The following is a 17,994-nucleotide window of genomic DNA, read 5'->3' on the forward strand; positions in this document are numbered from 1 at the left end:
ATGTTTCGGGGTGGTATATAGTAAATGAGGTTGCTATGTACACCATGGAGGGTAAGCGTATGCCGTGTCTCCACTTCCCGGATCAAATTACCCGTTGGCTTCCTCTCGGCCTACTAGCTATACGCGCATGCGTTACAACAAAACAAGATTTCGATGGGCAGACTTCTTCAACATCAACTTCGCTATTCTATTCAAATACAATTACATATATACAAAGACATGCCTTCCCCTACAACTTGCTCTTCTCAATGCGCTTGAACAAGACATCGCTATCCGGGTATGGGTCGACGGTGTAATTGTTAAGCGGATTGAGCTCGCTAGCCCTGTAGAACATATCCTCGTAGACCTTGCCGTCTGCGCGGCCCAGACTGCTGTCCAAGACCCAGTCGTCAAAGCCCCAAGCATCCACAAGCCTGACAGCGTGTGGGCGGATTTCCTTGAGCAGGTTCATGACAGTGTTGGTCCTCGCGAGCGAAATCTGGTGCTTGCTGCATGCGCCGGAAGCGTAGAACTCGGAGCCCTCCTGCTCAAGTGTGTGTAGAGCGAAGAGACGGAATAGCTTCATCAGCACGTCGACAATGTTCTTGTCTACGTTGCCTGCCTTTGCGATGTTCCTGAGCGCAGACAGGTTGTTCTTTACGACCATGTACTGTGCGTGGGCCTTGCTGAGGCGGTAGAAGTCGACGAGCAGGTCGTTCCAGGGCTTCTTCTGCTCGTCGCGGTGCTTGCTGGCTTCGAAGGTGAGGAACGAGACGCGCCAAGCGAAGGCGTTGACGAGGTCGTCGTCGTCGCCAATAACGTCGAATGCGCAGCCAATGTCGCGGCGTGCATGGAATTGAGAAAGGATCTGAGTTGTGTCGTTCGTCGGCTTTTCTCCCTTGAGTACGGAACGGGCGGACTTGAGCATCTAGAGCACAGGTCAGTAAGGACTGATTGCAGTTACATGAGATGAATAGACTTACGTATCGCGCAACTTGCTGGGTCAACATGTAGTTGTCACCCTCCCATGTGGTAGTGGGCAGGTAGTCAGAATACCACGGCCCAATACCGCTGAAGCTTGAGTAGCCGTGACCACCACAGGCTCGTCGGCAGACTTCAAGACCCTCTGCTGCGATCGAACTGCTAAGCGACTTCAATGCGCATGAAGAAGCGTGCAGGTCTGCCAACATATCGCTGCCTGATTGCACCTCCTCTGGCCCAGCTCCACGCTTGCTTGGTGCATTGGTGGCGTTGCCCTGGGCGATCCTCTTCTGGTTCTCCTGGTACATGTCCATCATCGACTTTCCGGTGAAATGCAAAGCAAAGGTAGCGGCGAGAAGAGGAAGCAATCGAATCTGCACCATAGTGTAGTTCAGAACAGCAGTCTCAGCCTCACCAGCGGGAGCATCTCGGTCCTGGAATTGCCGTCGCACGGCACAGTAACGGGTTGCGATGGTAACACCTCGAGCGAGCACACTACCAGCTTGCATGACGATAGTTGATCGAACCCATGTAAGGGTTCCATAGACAAGGGAAGGCGCGCCACGGCGTCCGAACTTGTTCGTGTTGGGGTCAACGAATGTGTAACGAGCCAGCATGCTGATGTGGGGAATCTTGACGTGATTGAACAGAAGGAAACCGTTGTCCATGGTGTTGTAACCGAACTTGGGACCGATGTCTCCGATGTGAATGTTGTCGAGCGGCTCGTGTGTCTTCAGGTCACGGATCTGGACACAGAATGGAGTCGGCCCGTATGATTTGCCATCAATGATGAGCTGAGCCATGACGACGGCGTGGTTAGCTGTGCGACCCAGGGATCCAATCCACCATTTGCTGGCGGTCAGATGTGGGGAGTGGATGGTGAAGGTCTTGTCCTCCTTGTTCCAGGTGGCGGTTGTTTCAAGTCCTCGAACGTTAGAACCATGGCCAAGCTCAGTCTGAGCATAACATCCGATGATCTCGTAGTTGTTGGCCTTGGTGAGCCACTTTTCCTGCTGCTCCGGCGTACCCTGACCTTCAAGTGTAACCTGCATAGTGAGTAGAAGTCGCGCGGAGACAGAACATGGCGCGTACCTTGAACATAGAGTCGTGGAGTCCGTATGGTCCGGGTTCACCAACAAGTTCTGTAGCAGTCCGGAACTCGTCAAAAGACCAGTTGTGTTGCTTCTTCAAGATTCTGAGTCTCTTCTCCCTTGCAAGCGCCCTCTCGAATCTGTCGATCCTTCCCATGAAGTAGTTCTGCGACTTGTCGAAGACCTTCTCTGACTTGAGAATGTCAAGAATCTTGTTCCTCCTGTCGATGACATCTTGCGTGTGTAGGAGGACTTCTAGCTCCTGGACGGGTACATTGGAGTTTTCGCGTTCAGCCTTGAGCAATTCGTGGCCTTGAATGCCCGAAGGCTTCAGCTGCTTGACCCAGTCCGGTGTTGGCTTCATTGTGATAATAGATTGATGATGGAGATGATGGGAAGAGAGTGTGTTTGGAATGATGATTAAGTAGGATGGCGATCTTGCGCTACCTCGGACAGCCGAGGTTCAAATTTGGGCTAAGCCATATTCGACAATGACACCACGATCGGACCGTGCGACGGCTTATACGCGTCTGATAGATAATCTCATGAAAGTGCCGAAGCCAATGCCCCGAGCAGATGGCGAAGGAAGTTGGCGATACGGAGTTCTGTCGTTTGCGCTGTCGCCCTCATCGTGGGGCTTTTAGTGCATATTTAAAGAACATTTGGGGTTTCCGGGGTACCGGGGTGCTCCGTCGGTACGCTCATCTCGCAGAAGCAACACTGAGTCAGTGCCATGAGAGTATTTCAGATGTTTGGTGTTGCCGCACTGTATCAAAAGGACCTCGGCAGCCCAGGTCAAGAGTCCCAGTTATAGCTTCTCCATGGATAATATATGGGGAGTTTCAGGACCACGTTGCACAGGTATCTTATGTTCCCAGTTACCCACGCAGCTGCTCATACGCAGCCATGACATGGTGCCGCATTAGAAAAGGGCCGCGGTTTGGCTGCTCATAGCTCCTGCCTCGCGCAACGCTGGAACGTATATCGCGAGTTTCGGGAGTGTTGTGTAGGAGGAAGCAACATCTTGCGTGCCAATCGGTCGGGTAGTACTAATCCGTCGTAGTGCATCCTCAGAGCCCGAGACGGAATCTGGACCCTGGGAATTGTCGCGCCGCAACGCGGCTGAGCAAGGTGTTGCCCTTTCTATCGCGTTCACGGGACCAAATTCTTGTACAGCGCAGCAAGTTCTTTCCGAACCGTACTACTACATCTAAACCCTGAAAGTGTGCACGATCTTTTAGGATTCAGCCCAGCTGTGTAGATTAGACGGTAGACGGCACACATTCAGGGTGCTTGATGCGGGACAAGTACAACTGGACGAAGAGGACTTCTTATATCGAGTGATGGAGCTATGCCCCAGTCAGAAAGGACGATCAGCTCCAGTGCATCGAGGCCAGGCGGCGGCTGCTGTTGAGACGCTGATAGGGGTGCTCACGGCTTTGTGCGTGGCACGCGAGCTCTTGCACAAGTAAGCAAGCATCTAGGCGCCGGCTGCCTCGCCTTAGCAGAGCACCGCCCGGAAACTTGCACGACAAGGCAGCCATTGGCAAGGTGAGCGCGTATTCCAGTCAGGAGGCCGCAATCCACAACGACGGAGCTGGTGGGGGAAACGGGACTGCAGAAAATGCGCGGCGTCATCGCTTCTGGCCTCGACCTAGCCACACCCACTAGCCCGCACGGGCCCAGCCTGACAGGTAGAGCAGCGTCACTCTTTGCCTACAACACCACCCGGCCTGTTTACCCCCGCGAGCTAGAGCACGCAATTCTTTTCTCCTGTCCTCTCCCTAAGGACCTACACGACGCCCACCACACACGCCCGGCCACTTATCCAGTCGCCCCTGCGCCTAGCCACATCTGAAATCCCCCCACACACCAACAGCGCAGTTTGGAATTCTATGCCCCTAGGGAGACTCGCGATCAACCTCAGACTTCCCCTCGTCTCCTCCCACAGGTCCCTGTAGGCACCGGACATCATGGGTCAGACACTCTCAGAACCCGTCGTCGACAAGGTAATTGCCTCCCAATGCTGGCCCCCCGCCCCCGCACCTGCGCTACTCCTCGCTCTATTTGGCAACAGTCGCCTGCATTGAGCTGCACGGCCGCGCAGATTATCCTTCACATCAAGACGACGCTAATACTCTGCTTGCACAGAAATCCGAAAACGGCGATGGCGAGTCACTCATCTACGGCGTGTCGTCGATGCAGGGCTGGCGGATCAGCATGGAGGACGCGCATGCCACCGTACTAGACTTTGCAGGTGAAGCAGGCAAACCCACTGGCAACGACAAGCGACTCGCCTTCTTCGGCGTATACGACGGACACGGTGGTGACAAGGTGGCCTTGTACGCTGGCGAGCAGCTGCACCAGATTGTCGCGAAGCAGGAGGCTTTCAAAGAGGGCGACATCAAGAAGGCTCTACAAGATGGTTTCCTCGCTACAGACCGCGCCATCTTGAGTGGTATGTTTTTCAGGGCACCTTTCTTTAGTCGACAAGTGGCTGACTCACGCGAACAGATCCCAAGTACGAAGAGGAGGTATCTGGCTGCACTGCGTCAGTCGCCGTCCTTTCCAAAGACAAGATCTACGTCGTACGTTGACCCTACAACATTCCTTGGCCAATTCTCACATCAACAGGCCAACGCAGGTGACTCGCGTACTGTCCTAGGCGTCAAGGGAAGGGCTAAGCCGCTCTCTTTCGACCACAAGCCCCAGAATGAGGGTAAGAAACATAAATTACAAAGGCAAGCAGCACTGACATCTATTAGCTGAGAAGGCACGTATCCAAGCCGCAGGTGGTTTCGTCGACTTTGGCCGTGTCAACGGCAACCTGGCTCTATCGCGCGCGATAGGTGACTTCGAGTTCAAGAAGAGCGCCGACCTTCCTCCCGAGCAGCAGATAGTAACTGCCTTCCCGGATGTTGAGATACATGATATCAACCAAGATGACGAGTTCTTGATCGTCGCCTGCGATGGTAAGATACGATAACCTACTATGCTCGCGCGCTCTTACTGACTCCATACAGGTATCTGGGATTGCCAGTCTTCTCAAGCCGTCGTCGAGTTCGTTAGGCGCGGAATTGTCGCAAAGCAGGATCTTGCCTCCATTTGCGAGAACATGATGGACAATTGTCTGGCTTCAAACAGCGACACGGGAGGTGTTGGCTGTGACAACATGACCATGACTGTCATTGGTCTCCTACAAGGAAGGACGAAGGAGCAGTGGTACGAGGACATCGCAAAGCGGGTTGCGAATGGAGAGGGTCCATGTGCGCCGCCAGAGTACGGCAAGTCAGAAGATCCAGCCAAGTCCGCCTCAGAGAGCGAGTAGTTCAGTTCTAATATAATTGTGTAGCCGAGTTCCGCGGTCCCGGCGTTCACCATCGCATTGACGATTCTCCTGATGACATCGACATGGACTTGGACAGTCGATTCCGGCCGAACAACGGCAACGGCGGTCGCATCATCCTTCTCGGCGACGGTACCGAAGTCTCGACTGGAGACAATGACGGCGAGATGTTCGATAACGAGGACGAAGACAAGGATCTGGATTCGCAAGTCAACAAGTACAACCAGGACGCCAACGCCAAGTCTCGCGAGGATCGCGAAGGCACGCCAGGCCCTCAGCACGAGAGCAAGGTCCAAGTGACTGAGTCGCCCTCATCTGTACAGACGGAGAAGTCCGACGTTCCCGAGTCACAGACCGACAAGAAGCCTGAGGCAGGCACAACCAAGACGAGCGAGAAATAGCTTGTCCTCACTTGACTTGGCCACGATTAATGATGTTTGGCTCGAAGGGCTCAGTTTCGATGCATGATGATATGCAATGTCTCTCTTATGGATGTTTTGCAAGCGACGATGGGTACGTTGGTTTCCTGTAGAATCAAACGATGGGTCATGGAAACGAGCCTCATAGATCGCAAACGGGCAGATTTACGAAATGATACCTGGCGGGCTCGGCCTTCGCCTTCCACTTTACCTAGCTATCACTTTGTTCATGACACAATGGTTTTATCAAGATGGTGTTTATCTCGACCTTCATCCGTGTCTAGACTGGAAGCATATGCAGTGCCCTGATGACATCACTTCTATCAGCCGCGTTCTAAGGCATAGTAGAATGCGTGTTGCATCAGATGGCGCTGAGTTCCTTGTCTTTATGCGTCTACTTATTGCTGGCAAACAAGCTTTCAGATGCCCCACTCTCCCGCTCTTAGGTTGATTTCCGGCGTGCACCTAATCTTGGTGTCATCCTGACAGTCATTGTCAACGAACACATGTAGACTCCGATCTTGGAAGGTGACTTACAGTCGAGTATTTCAATCGATAGCAAGGTCTGTGTTCCAGCTATGCTACACGCAATTACCGTTCGCATTGCCGTCCGCGAGTCCGGAGATAAGCTTGAAATCAGGGTCGAGTCCGAGCAGCATCACCTTTCGTCATAGTTTGCGACAGCTGTGCAAGCGTCACGATTATGGTGTGGATCCGAGAGTGCCGGTGGTACACTGCTAAAAGCAATGTGCAACGCCTGTTCTTGATTCAAAAGACCAAAGTAAAACAAGCATTCCCTTCAAGATCCATTTTCGAGTTCCTTTCCCTATTCCTCCGACGACGCTGTACCTGACTGGCCACTTGCATCATGGACCCTGTAAATCCCAACCAAAAGGCCCGAACCACGCAGCAATACGCCTTGTTTCAGCGGAAGAACTTTTGGAAATCCAATGAGGGCGAAGTACCAGTGTTCAACACAGGTAAGTATGCTTTACCTTCACAGCACTGTCGCGCAAGTAGGAATCGAGCGAACCAGAAACTGGACATTTGGTGTCGCGCAAGGCTGATGCACTGTATGTAGAACCGGGCAAACTCGAAGAATTAGCAAAAGAGAAACTCAGCCAAGGTGGCTGGTTCTACGCGTCTTCAAATGCCGGCCAATCGCACACCCATACCGTAAACAGACAAGCGTTCTACCGACATCGAATTATTCCGCGTATGCTGGTAGATACCAATCAGCGCGACACTGCGACCGAGATCTTTGGACACAAAGTGCCTGCACCGATTGGATCTGCGCCTGTCGGTATCAACAAGATCTACAACCCAGAGGGCGAGCTACCCGTAGCAAGAGCCGCAGGCGCCTTGGGGCTACCATACTGTCTCTCGACAGCAGGCTCACAGAGCATAGAGGACGTAGGCCATGCCAACGACGAGGGCGTGAGGAAAGGACAAGGCGACACAGGCACCGCTGCCGGTGGCGGCGAGAAGGGTGTGAGGTTCTTCCAGCTCTACATGCCGCACGACGACGAGCTCACTCGATCGCTCCTCCAACGTGCTGTGGACAGCGGCTTCACAGCCTGCATCCTAACGCTTGACACTTGGCAGCTTGGATGGCGACATGACGATGTTGCAAACTCAAATTACGCCTTCTACCACGGGCTTGGTGCAGATCTGGGCCTTACCGATCCCGTCTTCCAGAAGAGGCTCAAGGAGAAGGGCATTGACCCCAAGACACAGCCCAACGAAGCGGGCGCGCTTTGGATCGATAACGTATGGCATGGACGCGCGCATACGTGGGAGAAGGCTGTGTGGGCGATGAAACTATGGAAGGAGCTCAGTGGCGGGGTGCCCTTTTCTCTGAAGGGCATCCAAAGTGTGGACGATGCGAAGAAGGCTGTTGAACTGGGCTTCGATGGCATCGTAGTCAGCAACCATGCTGGAAGACAAGTCGACGGCGCGGTCGCAAGTCTTGACTCTCTTGAGAATATTGTTGATGGTACGTATCATGTCTGCTCTTCCTCATTGATACACAACCAACGAATTCTCCAGCTGTCGGCGACAAAATCTACATCATGTTCGACTCTGGCGTCCGTTCCGCATCCGACGTCTTCAAAGCGCTCGCTCTGGGCGCAAAGTTTGTATTCGTTGGCCGTCTGTGGATCTGGGGCCTTTCGATCATGGGCGAGACGGGAGTCGATCATGTTATGCGCGGTCTACTAGCTGATCTGGATATCTTGATGAACGTTGGAGGGTTCAAGAACGTTGGGGAGATTACGAAAGATGCGCTGGAGAGTGGACCGAAGAGTTATCCGCTTATGCATACAGCTAGCAAGTTGTAGGCTGCTGTCTTGGAATTGTATGGCTAGTCAACGCGTCTTCGCGTACCCGGGTCTCATGTAGACAGGCACTTGAAATACCACCTAATATTGCGTATATCCAGCTTGTGTTTTGTGTTGTACGATATAGCCCTCAACTCTGATACATGCGAAGGCAAAAGATCATGGCTTGCACATCATGTGCCTGACACTCGTAACAAGCGTGACCTTCGCACAAGCACAGTCACGACATCTAAATTCACCATTCACTATGAGGAGCTTACATAGCGCTAAGCCGCTATAGGCTGACCGCCATAGGGCTGAAGTGGCCCAAGCACTCCCGAACAAGACCAACTCCAACTCCCCTCAGCGCGCAAAGCTCTCCAATCGTGATCGCAACTTCGCGCGCGTCATGTTCTGCAGTTGTCGCGCATACTAACACCGTCGCATTGATTGTACTACTACGGGTTTCCGGTATACACAAAAGTTCATCCCTAATTCGTAAATAGACAGAGACCCTATAATCAAGATGTCGGTCATTCTATGCACAGGTACGTCGAGCTGCCTACCCCACATGTGGCAGACAAACAACTAACATCCAATTGCAGCCGGTTACGACCATACCATTAGGTTCGCACGCGTCTCATGCGCCATTGGCAGCCATTCGTACTGACTCCGACGTCTCTAGATTCTGGGAAGCGCTCTCCGGTATATGCTCCCGGACTATCCCGCACCCCGACTCCCAAGTCAACCGCCTTTGCATCTCGCCCGACAAGCGATACCTCGCCGCCGCCGGTCACCACACGGTCAAGCTTTACGACATCAAGTCGACGAATCCGAACGCGATCCTTACCTTCGACGGTCACACCTCCAACATCACCGGTGTCGCGTTCCACTGCGAGTCCAAGTGGCTTGTCACATCATCTGAAGATGGCACGGTCAAGATCTGGGACACGCGATCAGGCAACGTCCAGCGCAACTACACTCACGGCGTTCCGGTCAACGATGTCGTCATCCATCCAAACCAGGGAGAGCTCATCAGCTGCGACCGCGGTGGTAACGTGAGGATCTGGGACCTGGGAGAGAACAAGTGCTCTCACCAGCTCATTCCAGAGGATGATGTCAGCGTGGCTAGTGTTACGGTTGCAAGCGACGGGAGCATGGTCTGCGCAGGCAACAACGCCGTGAGTCTGGCCAGATGAAAGTATCAAACATTTGCTAATATCGCATGTTAGGGCAACGTCTACGTTTGGCGCATGATCCAGCGCAGCGATACCACCTCGATCCTCCCCATCTGCAAGTTCGTGGCCCATACCACCTACATCACCCGCGTCCTCTTGTCCCCTGATGTGCGTCATCTAGCCACCTGCTCCGCCGATCACACAGCGCGCATCTGGTCCGTCGATCCTACCGCACCCCACAACGTCACGCCCACCGACAACCTGCCAGCAGCTAGCGAGCGCGACCCAGCTGCCTTCCCTCTAGAGACTACGCTACATGGTCATCAGAGGTGGGTCTGGGATTGCGCCTTCTCAGCCGATAGCGCCTACCTCGTTACCAGCTGCTCAGACCACTACGCAAGGCTGTGGGAGCTTGGTAGCCAGAGCATCATCAGGCAGTACAACGGACATCACCGTGGTGCCGTCTGTGTCGCGCTCAATGACACGGCCGTTGGCAACTAGGAGATTCACACTCTACGCACGACTGATTGGCATGATATGATAACCGCGATCGCCCTAGCGTGCGGAAGATTAGGGACAAAAGGATTCCAGCATTTGCATCAGCGTTGGCGTTTCGGCACGAGGGGATGGAAGGGTAATGAGTTAATGACACTTTGGCGTTTACGGCGAATGAGGTAACTTCTAATATGGATGCGGGAACGGGTCACCAAGGTCATCAAAGTTTCGCATCAACGCAAAAGCGACGATACGCCTGGACAATGTGCTATAGCGGATAGAACAAAAAATCTGAAATGGAAATTTCCACTACGAACTCTTAACGCCCATTGATACAGGCATAACCATCTTGACGCATCTTCAATTCACGTCCGCCGAATCTCCTCACGAAGTTCTTCAGTTACTCAGAGCCGTACCTAGCTTACGGGCACTCCTTCTTTGCGCAGGCGTCCTACCAGTACGTTAGTCTCTTCGATCATGTCGGCGCGCTCCGAAACCTTCAGCTTACGTAGTTCTTAATCTTGCTCTGCACGCACGCATCAAAACCAACTTTCTTCTCGCACAAACACGATACATGCCTGAATGACACCGTTAGCATCGAGCTCAAACTTATACCAACGCGATCAATGCAGAGCTTGTAGTGTGAGCGGGATCAAACGTACATATCCCACTCCTCCTGACACTTCACACACCCCGCCGGCTCAGCCCTCTTCTTACAACCCTCCACACTGTTGCTTTGCATTCCATTTCCCCTCTTCACGTTGAGGTTGGGGTCGGCACTCTCGTCTTCCGCCGCATTCTCACTCGCAGCATCTAGCACAAGAGCCAGCTCCTCTGCTTCTTTCTCGGCGGCTGCGTCGTAGTACGTAGACGAGTCGTATTTATCAGGGACCGCGTTGGCAAGGGCGCGTTTGGCGGGTGTTTGGGCGATGCCGCCGCCGGGGAGGTCGCTGTCGGGGAGTGTGTTGTCGACCATTTGGCCGGAGCCAGAGTTGGAGGCAGGGTCGGGGTAGAAGGCTGTGGGAAGGGGAGGAGGGGGGTTGCTTGAGGGGAGGACTGGGGCGGCGGATGCCAGAGCCCCGAGGGCTGTGAGGAGGAATAATGTAGGCTTCATTGTTGGGTGGTTGTGGGTGTGGTATAGTATGGCTGTCTGAATAAATGGGAGCGTGCGATTCTAGAGAACAAGAAAGATGTCAGGGAGGGCGGTGGCATTTATGCTTCGATAATCGTTGTCGGACTTCACGTCAACAGCTGTCATATCCCAAGCTATCACTGTCCTTGACATCACACGCCATGGACAGACACACAACACTGCTCGGTGACTAAACCCCAGCATACGATCCTTCACCCTCCCCCAATCACCTCCCCCTCCTCCTCTCTTCAAACGCTCTAACACTATCCCTAACCCCAAACCCATCCTTCAACAACCCACCCACATCCTCCAACCCCAACCCCGCCGTCTCAGGATAAATCCTCCAAATAACAATCTCCGCAACCACACAGACCACAGCATACAACGCAAACGTCCCCACCGGAGTAAAAATATTCATCATGGGCAAAAACGTAATCCCAATAAAAGTATTCGACCCCCAATTCGTAGCCGTCGACAACGCAGAGCCCAGCGACCTTACAGACAAGGGGAAAAGTTCAGATTGCTGCCAGGGAACGTTACCCATGCCTATCGCGTAGCCAGCGACGTATGTTATCATGGAGAAGAGGATGACTAGGGGCCAGATCTTGTTATTGGTGTTGTCGCCGGCAATGGAAGTAGCTGTAATAGCGGAAGCTTCCTCGGTGGGGAGGTCGATGAAGAGGAATGCGATGGCGCAGAGTGCGAGACCGATGATCATGATGGGTACGGACCAGAGGAGGATACGGCGGCGGCCGATGCGGTCGATGTAGTGGAAGGCTACGAGTGTGAAGAGGAAGTTTGTGATGGCGATGGAGAGCGAGGTTAGGGTTGGGGAGGCGAAACCGACGAGGCGGAATATTGTGGCGGAGAAGTACATTAGTGAGTTCTGGGGGTGGTGTTAGTGGGAGTTTCATACTCTGATATGTTCGAGTGGTACGAAGGGGTTAATGTGTTGCGTGGATGTGGGGGAGGAGACTTACAAAGCCACACAGTTGCTGGAAACCCTGAAGCATACAGGCAATAATCAGGGCTCGACGGTTCCCTCCGATGACGATCAGTTGAGAGAAGCTGTCTTGTATCCTCTCCTTCTTAGCTCTCCAACCGGTCTTAGCCATGTCAGGAGTCCCTCGCAATCCAGCCGCATCCTCCTCCTCTTCAATTTCCTTCTCTACCCGCCTCAGCACGGCGTTCACCAACTTCGTCCCACTTTCCTCACTTTTGTACACACGCCCCAATACCCTCTTCGCTTGTTGCGTCTTTCCAGCCTTTACAAGGTATCGCGGTGTTTCGGGCAGGAAAAACAGCATAGCGAACTGTATAGCAGCCGGCAAAGCCCCCAAACCCACCATCCATCTCCACCCATGCAATCTTTCCGAAAACATCCACCCAACAATATAAGCAACAACCTGCCCCCCAGTAATAAACAAACTGCTCACGACCACCAGACGTCCTCGGAAAGGGCTAGGGCTGAGCTCCGAGATATACAGCGGAACAACGAATGAAGCGCTTCCGACTGCTGCGCCGACAATGGACCGACCCACGATCATGCCGCCGACACTGCTTGTCCATGCCTGCAACAGCGCACCGAGTATGAAGAGAATATCCGCGACGAGAATCACGGTTTTGCGACCGTATGCATCAGCGAGGATACCCGTTAGGGGCGAGGCGAGGAGTGCGAAGAACGAAGTGCAAGACGTGATCAAGCTCTTGTCGAGGGTGGTCAGGGGACGGGAGGAGAGATCGGTGTTTATGGAGATAAGGGTAGAAGATATAACACCGGTGCTGTTGTAGCGTTAGTATAGTGTTGTTGCTCCCATTTTCTGTACATGCCATGAGGCATCGCGCAAAAGATCTCAACCACGAATGCGACATACTCATATCCAAATAGTAGCCCTGACACCCCGGCGCATATAGTCAGACACCAGATAAACAGACCTGGGGATACCAAGGCACTCTCGTCCACTTCATCCACCTCGTCTTCTCTTATACTCGCGTCGTCGGCTTCATCGTAGCGGTCGCGTGCATCGTTCGGAACGCGGCGGTCGGTGGAAATCAAGGGCTCGGCTGCAGCGTCGTTCATGCTGTCTAGTTCTACGTCTTCATCTGAGCGCGGCATACAGCACGCACATACATAGGAAGCGTGTTCGGGATAGGAAGCAGGACGGTGCGCTGGCGGAGGTTATCTGGGGTAGTGTCGGAATGGCCGCGGGAGTGCGGAATGCTCGAGACACGCTAGTGGGTGGGCCAGATCTGTGCCTGGTGATCCATGTCACCTGCAGAGTAGGCGGTACCAGCGGCACTAGGAGATGCCAGAATTGGTGTTGCTTGTCGCCTACATAGGAGCCTGCTCACACAAGGTTTCGTCTGAAGCTCAAGGATCAAACATACAATATCCTATATGCTACGTTATCTTTACGATGCAATGTCGCGACACGGACTCGGCCAATCTCTTGTGGCGGGCCATTGCAGGCACATGAACGAGGTTTGTGAACTTATAGTATTGATAGTAGTTCAGCAGCATATGCTCACATGAGCCTGCTCTGCTTGCTAGTAATTTTCCACCCCACCCCTGAACGCTGCCTCGAGGACGGAAAACGCCAAAGCGATTCTCATGACTTGCTCCTTCCTGGCGCGTTGCGATCGCGTGTAGCGTAGCGATCGTCCAATTCCCTCCCTCTCTTGTCCCATATTGCATGCTCATGACCTGCAAGGTTGTCGTCCGTACCATGATCTTTTATGCACCCATTATGCCCAGTCAACGCCTGTCGCTATGCCTCAAGCCACTTATCATGGTGACTAATCAACCCACCCACGCTAAGCGCATAGCAAAATCTGGTAAAACAGGCAAAGAGAGCATGTAATGAAGGTCAGGCAGCAGACGCTGCGGACGCCGCTTGTTTGCGGTGAACCTGGTTTGAAGATTCTCATTTGGGCTCAGCGTTGCCGTCCGGTGCATGATTAGCGGGGCCAGTGGGTGGAGCTTGGGGACCCGATGAGTGCTGCGGCATCATAGGCTGCGAGTAACTTCCGCTGGGTGTACCACGATGTTGCTGGGGGAACTGGTGATGTTGTTGTGGTGAGCCGTAGTGACCACCTTGGTATTGTTGCTGGAAAGGTCCTCGCATTGGAGCCACTAGAGTGATGTTAGTCGACCATTGCATAAATAACGATGAATGTGTACTTACTGGCTCCTGGCTGCATTTGGTACATCTGAGGAGCTGGTGCACCAGGCTGCATGTACATCATAGGGGGTTGCTGCTGGTGGTGGCCTTGTTGCGATCCTTGATGGCTCATCATTGGTGCACCTGGCCTGGGGCTAGGGAATCCGTTGGCGCCCGGAGGCATGTGAGCCGGGTACTGAGGATACGCAGGAGCGGGAGCGGGAGAGTACATCTGCATCTGTGGATTACCTGGCATTCCCATAAAGGGCCCATTTGAAGGCTGATTCGTCATCATCTGGCCCCCCATCGCCGGCCCAGGGCCGTTCATGAATTGACCACCTTGTGGGTTGCGCATGGTGGCATGCTGCATGCCGGGACTCATGCCGTATTGCGGAACTTGCGGAGGGTAGCCTTGCATTGGCTGGGGCTGTGCGCCATACATGTATGGCGCCATCGGGCGTGGTGAAGGCTGAACTGATGACGTTGAGTGCGAATATTGCATGTGTTGGGCTCCGAAATGATGTTGGTCCTGACCGATATGCGGCTGTATCGGAGGTCCCCGTGGGGTGTGTTGAGCTGTCGGTCCTTGTGACATACCTTGGGCGCCCTGGAGGTGAGGTGGTAACTGATGCTGATGAGGCATGGGGCCGTTGGGCATGACATGCTGTGGTACTGATAAGGGCGCAGCTGGAGGAGCATGATCAAATAGCTGCTCATATCCCTTGTTCGTGTTCGAAGAGGGGAAATCCCACGTAGGCGGGGTCTTGTAAGGAGGTGCAATATCGGAGTGATGCGAGTTCGCGTTCGACTGCGCCTCTTTCTCAAGGCGTCCGATGGCATTGAAGGTCGTCAGTCCGTCCAGTGATTTAACAGTGGGCTTCGGGCCAGTAAAGAAGTTGGTAACAGGAGGCTTGCGGACTTCTTGCCTAGACGAGGTTGGCCTAGGACTGGAGGTAGCGCTTGGGGTTCCACCAGGCTGGAAGGTGTTTGCAGCTGGGTTGGGCTTGAACTCATGGGCGCGAACGTTGAACCTTGTAGACATGCTGGAAGAAGGCGTCTGAGCACCACTCGAGGGCTGTGAAGGACCAGTAGGTGGTATGCGCATATCCTGAGCTGGTATCGGTTGAGGAACGCCGTTGTATGGCATGGCACCTTGCTGCTTATGCTGCTGGTGGTTCATCTGCAGACGAGTGCTGAGTAGTCCTTGGTTGCGAGGAGGAATCTGGTTCATGTTCTGGTGGGAACCCCGCATAGAAGCAGACGCATAGGCTGGTTGCCCTGGTCGAGCACGTTGATTTTGTTGGCGTTCTGCGTTGGCGCTAGGAGATGCTTGGGTGGACTCTGGCTTAACAGCAGATCTTGCGGCAGCTTTGGGGTCTGCCATGGTGTTGGCCGCCTTCGGAGGTGTAGTCTTCATTTCCTGCGCTTGTTTGTTGGCCTTGTCGACGATAGCCTGCTGCTTTGTCTCGTCCTTAGCGAGTATGGGCACAAGATCTGACGGTACCGGCGTGCTCAGTTTGAAGTTGAGCGCGAACTTCTTAAGATCGTTGAGCTTCACAGCCTTGTTCTCGCGGGCGAAAGCCCTCTGGCGATCGGAAATCCGTAGTTTCTCAGCGGCCGAGAACTGCTTGAAGGAGTCAAGCAGATCGTGCTCGACGTTGGTAGTTGCGTCGTGTGGCCGTCCAGCTTTCCTAGGAGGGATGGCAGCAACCCCAGATTTGATCGTACTACTTGGCTTCTGCAGCTGTTCCGCAATAGCCTTGTGCGCATCGACTGGTTTTGATGCAGGCTTGGGTGCGTCTTTGCTGGATTCTTGCGTTTTGCTAGGTTCAGGCGCAGCTGCTGCTGGTGCTGGTGCCGCGGGACTTGCAACACGTTGTGTCGACTGCGAGGCAGGCCGTGCGACGGAAGACGAGATAATGGCAGGGTCCACCGGCGCGCCGGGCACCGTCGCCTCAGGGGCGGGGGCACGTCGTGCGGGTGGGGTGTACCGGTTGGACTGTCCGCTTGACAGGTTTGTCAGGTCTCGTCGTACTCCACTGTACTTGTCCTCTTCATCGCCATTGTCGTCGGCCGCAGTGTATCCTCCGCGCTCTTCACGGACGTGCGAGTTGGTTGCGCTGCTACCTTCAATCTCTCGGGCGATCTTCTCAGCACGGGCAAGCCGTTCCGCATACTGTGGGTCATTCTTATTGATGGTGGTGGTGTAGATGTTCTCGTCGTAGTTGCTCTTCACACCGAACAGGCGCTCGTTGGCGGAGAACTGGTCCCAGTCGTTCGAACGGCCGGTAGACTCGAGCGTCATGTTGGGATCGACCTCGGATGGTTCCCACTTCTGAAGGTTGCGCTCACGGAGTTCGAGCTTGCCAGAGATGTCGGTATCCGTGCGGAAGCCTGCGGTGCCTTTTTTTGTTAGCCTGGCATATAAAGGCGATGTAGATTTTAGTACACACCATTCTGGCCCTTGAGCTGGGACTTGTCAAGGACAACGTTGTTGACATTGAAATCTGCCACATCGCTCATGTCAAATGACATGACGTGGTAATCGCCTGAGCCAACGTAGTCGTCGGACAACTGGCTCGTGCCGTTGGTCTGAGCGTTGCTGGTGGGCAGGAGCTTCTTGACCATCTTGAAAACATAGCGCAGCTCGCTGGGGTCGAGTGAGGTGCCTGAGAGGACACCAGAGTACTTTTCGCCATTCTTCAGCGTAATAATGCCCGGAAGACCCTGTTTGTGTCATTAGCACTGTTCGCCCACGTCGCATAGAAAGCCAGCTGTCACTTACCGTCAGATTGGCCAGCAGGTACATCATACGGTCGCTGAGGTGCCTCATTGGGGAAGCGTTGTCGGCGGAGGCAGCCGTCGAGCCTTGTGGGGGCTTAGGTGAGCTTACGGCACCGTTGGGGGTGGGGGAGTGAGTCGGTCGCTGGGTGATGGGATTGGTGCCCTGGGTCCATGCCGTTTTGGCGGGAGGTTTCCTGCAAGTCGCCCGGTCAGCATGGCGCCAGGTGCAAGTGGGGAGGGTGTTGTCGAGGACAGAGCATTGGGACATGAGGTAATTGAGCACAGTAGACGGGGAGAGGGCCATCGAGTGGACAGGGCAGTCGCACCGTGACTCCATGTGACCAGCCGCACGTCACACGAGAATATCCCGCATGGCGGGAGCACTCGAGGCATGCCTCTATGTGTCTGCAATGCAAGGAACGCGGGGCAGGAGTGTAGGAGACGTGTTTATGGGGAGTGCAGGGCAGGCGCTTACTTCTGACCGCCGTCGATGGGGCTTCCGGGCTTTCGCTGCTGTGCGTCGATGCCTTTGGCGGCAGTGCTCATCTTCAGTGGCCGGGCGGGATTGGCGGCGGGGTTTAGAGCATTGGAGGAGGTATTCGGAGTCGCAGCGGCAGTGGACATGGATGGGGAGAGCAGGGCGCGGGCGAGCTCGGTAGCGTGGGTCGGTGGTTCGGTTTGTGGTTGCGGGAGAAGGAGCGACGGGCGGGGGAGGAAGCAGCTCCAACTCTAGGGTGAGAGTAGCGCAGGACGCTCAATGCGGCAGCAGGCGCAGAGTCGACGTGCGTGCGAGGTGGACAGCCGGACGGCGGAGGAGCGGTGGTGACTTGGTATAGGAGGCTGTGCCCGATTGAACAGCCAGAAGTCGAGAGTGAGGTGCAACGCCAAGCGGATCGCCTGGATGAAACACAAGTGCAAGGTGTGCGGGAACTAGGCCAGCCTCAGGCAGTAGCCGTGAAGGCTCGGACGACGGCACGAGGGCGCAACGGTCAGGCAATCCACAGGCTGGTGCGCGAGATGAATAGAGGAGACGCTGGGTGGACGGCAGCGGATATGTGGACCTGGCACTGTCACAATTGCCTGACCTCTGTTGCTATCGCGATCACGGGC

General features: G+C 54.4%; 7 protein-coding genes across 7 annotated transcripts; 3 read left to right on the forward strand and 4 right to left on the reverse strand.

The window, feature by feature from the left end:
* Window positions 1–229: 229 nt before the first annotated feature.
* On the reverse strand, window positions 230–2,415 carry J4E92_008381 (uncharacterized protein; the record flags this gene model as incomplete). The annotated part of the gene is made up of 3 exons (XM_051499733.1): window positions 230–907; window positions 963–2,006; window positions 2,053–2,415. The coding sequence occupies 3 exons, from the start codon at window positions 2,413–2,415 to the stop codon at window positions 230–232; spliced, it is 2,085 nt and encodes a 694-aa protein (XP_051350109.1).
* A 1,609-nt stretch (window positions 2,416–4,024) lies between these two features.
* On the forward strand, window positions 4,025–5,798 carry PTC2 (Protein phosphatase 2C 2; the record flags this gene model as incomplete). Its single annotated transcript, XM_051499734.1, has 7 exons — window positions 4,025–4,060; window positions 4,203–4,509; window positions 4,566–4,639; window positions 4,686–4,770; window positions 4,817–5,023; window positions 5,075–5,317; window positions 5,404–5,798. The coding sequence occupies 7 exons, from the start codon at window positions 4,025–4,027 to the stop codon at window positions 5,796–5,798; spliced, it is 1,347 nt and encodes a 448-aa protein (XP_051350110.1).
* Window positions 5,799–6,684: 886 nt separating this feature from the next.
* On the forward strand, window positions 6,685–8,155 carry J4E92_008383 (uncharacterized protein; the record flags this gene model as incomplete). Its single annotated transcript, XM_051499735.1, has 3 exons — window positions 6,685–6,796; window positions 6,898–7,812; window positions 7,866–8,155. 3 exons carry the CDS (start codon window positions 6,685–6,687, stop codon window positions 8,153–8,155), a joined length of 1,317 nt encoding a protein of 438 aa, XP_051350111.1.
* A 505-nt stretch (window positions 8,156–8,660) lies between these two features.
* Window positions 8,661–9,813, forward strand: J4E92_008384 (uncharacterized protein; the record flags this gene model as incomplete). The annotated part of the gene is made up of 4 exons (XM_051499736.1): window positions 8,661–8,682; window positions 8,740–8,761; window positions 8,820–9,315; window positions 9,367–9,813. The coding sequence occupies 4 exons, from the start codon at window positions 8,661–8,663 to the stop codon at window positions 9,811–9,813; spliced, it is 987 nt and encodes a 328-aa protein (XP_051350112.1).
* Window positions 9,814–10,459: 646 nt separating this feature from the next.
* On the reverse strand, window positions 10,460–10,921 carry J4E92_008385 (uncharacterized protein; the record flags this gene model as incomplete). The annotated part of the gene is made up of 1 exon (XM_051499737.1): window positions 10,460–10,921. One exon carries the CDS (start codon window positions 10,919–10,921, stop codon window positions 10,460–10,462), a length of 462 nt encoding a protein of 153 aa, XP_051350113.1.
* Window positions 10,922–11,165: 244 nt separating this feature from the next.
* J4E92_008386 (uncharacterized protein) lies at window positions 11,166–13,019 on the reverse strand (the record flags this gene model as incomplete). Its single annotated transcript, XM_051499738.1, has 3 exons — window positions 11,166–11,825; window positions 11,920–12,721; window positions 12,814–13,019. The coding sequence occupies 3 exons, from the start codon at window positions 13,017–13,019 to the stop codon at window positions 11,166–11,168; spliced, it is 1,668 nt and encodes a 555-aa protein (XP_051350114.1).
* Window positions 13,020–13,863: 844 nt separating this feature from the next.
* On the reverse strand, window positions 13,864–17,508 carry J4E92_008387 (uncharacterized protein; the record flags this gene model as incomplete). The annotated part of the gene is made up of 5 exons (XM_051499739.1): window positions 13,864–14,072; window positions 14,125–16,503; window positions 16,554–16,827; window positions 16,886–17,078; window positions 17,360–17,508. The coding sequence occupies 5 exons, from the start codon at window positions 17,506–17,508 to the stop codon at window positions 13,864–13,866; spliced, it is 3,204 nt and encodes a 1,067-aa protein (XP_051350115.1).
* Window positions 17,509–17,994: the final 486 nt, after the last annotated feature.

Source organism: Alternaria infectoria (assembly GCF_024043175.1).
Source record: "Alternaria infectoria strain BMP 0036 chromosome Unknown scaffold_16, whole genome shotgun sequence".
NCBI classification, from domain to species: Eukaryota; Fungi; Ascomycota; class Dothideomycetes; order Pleosporales; family Pleosporaceae; genus Alternaria; species Alternaria infectoria.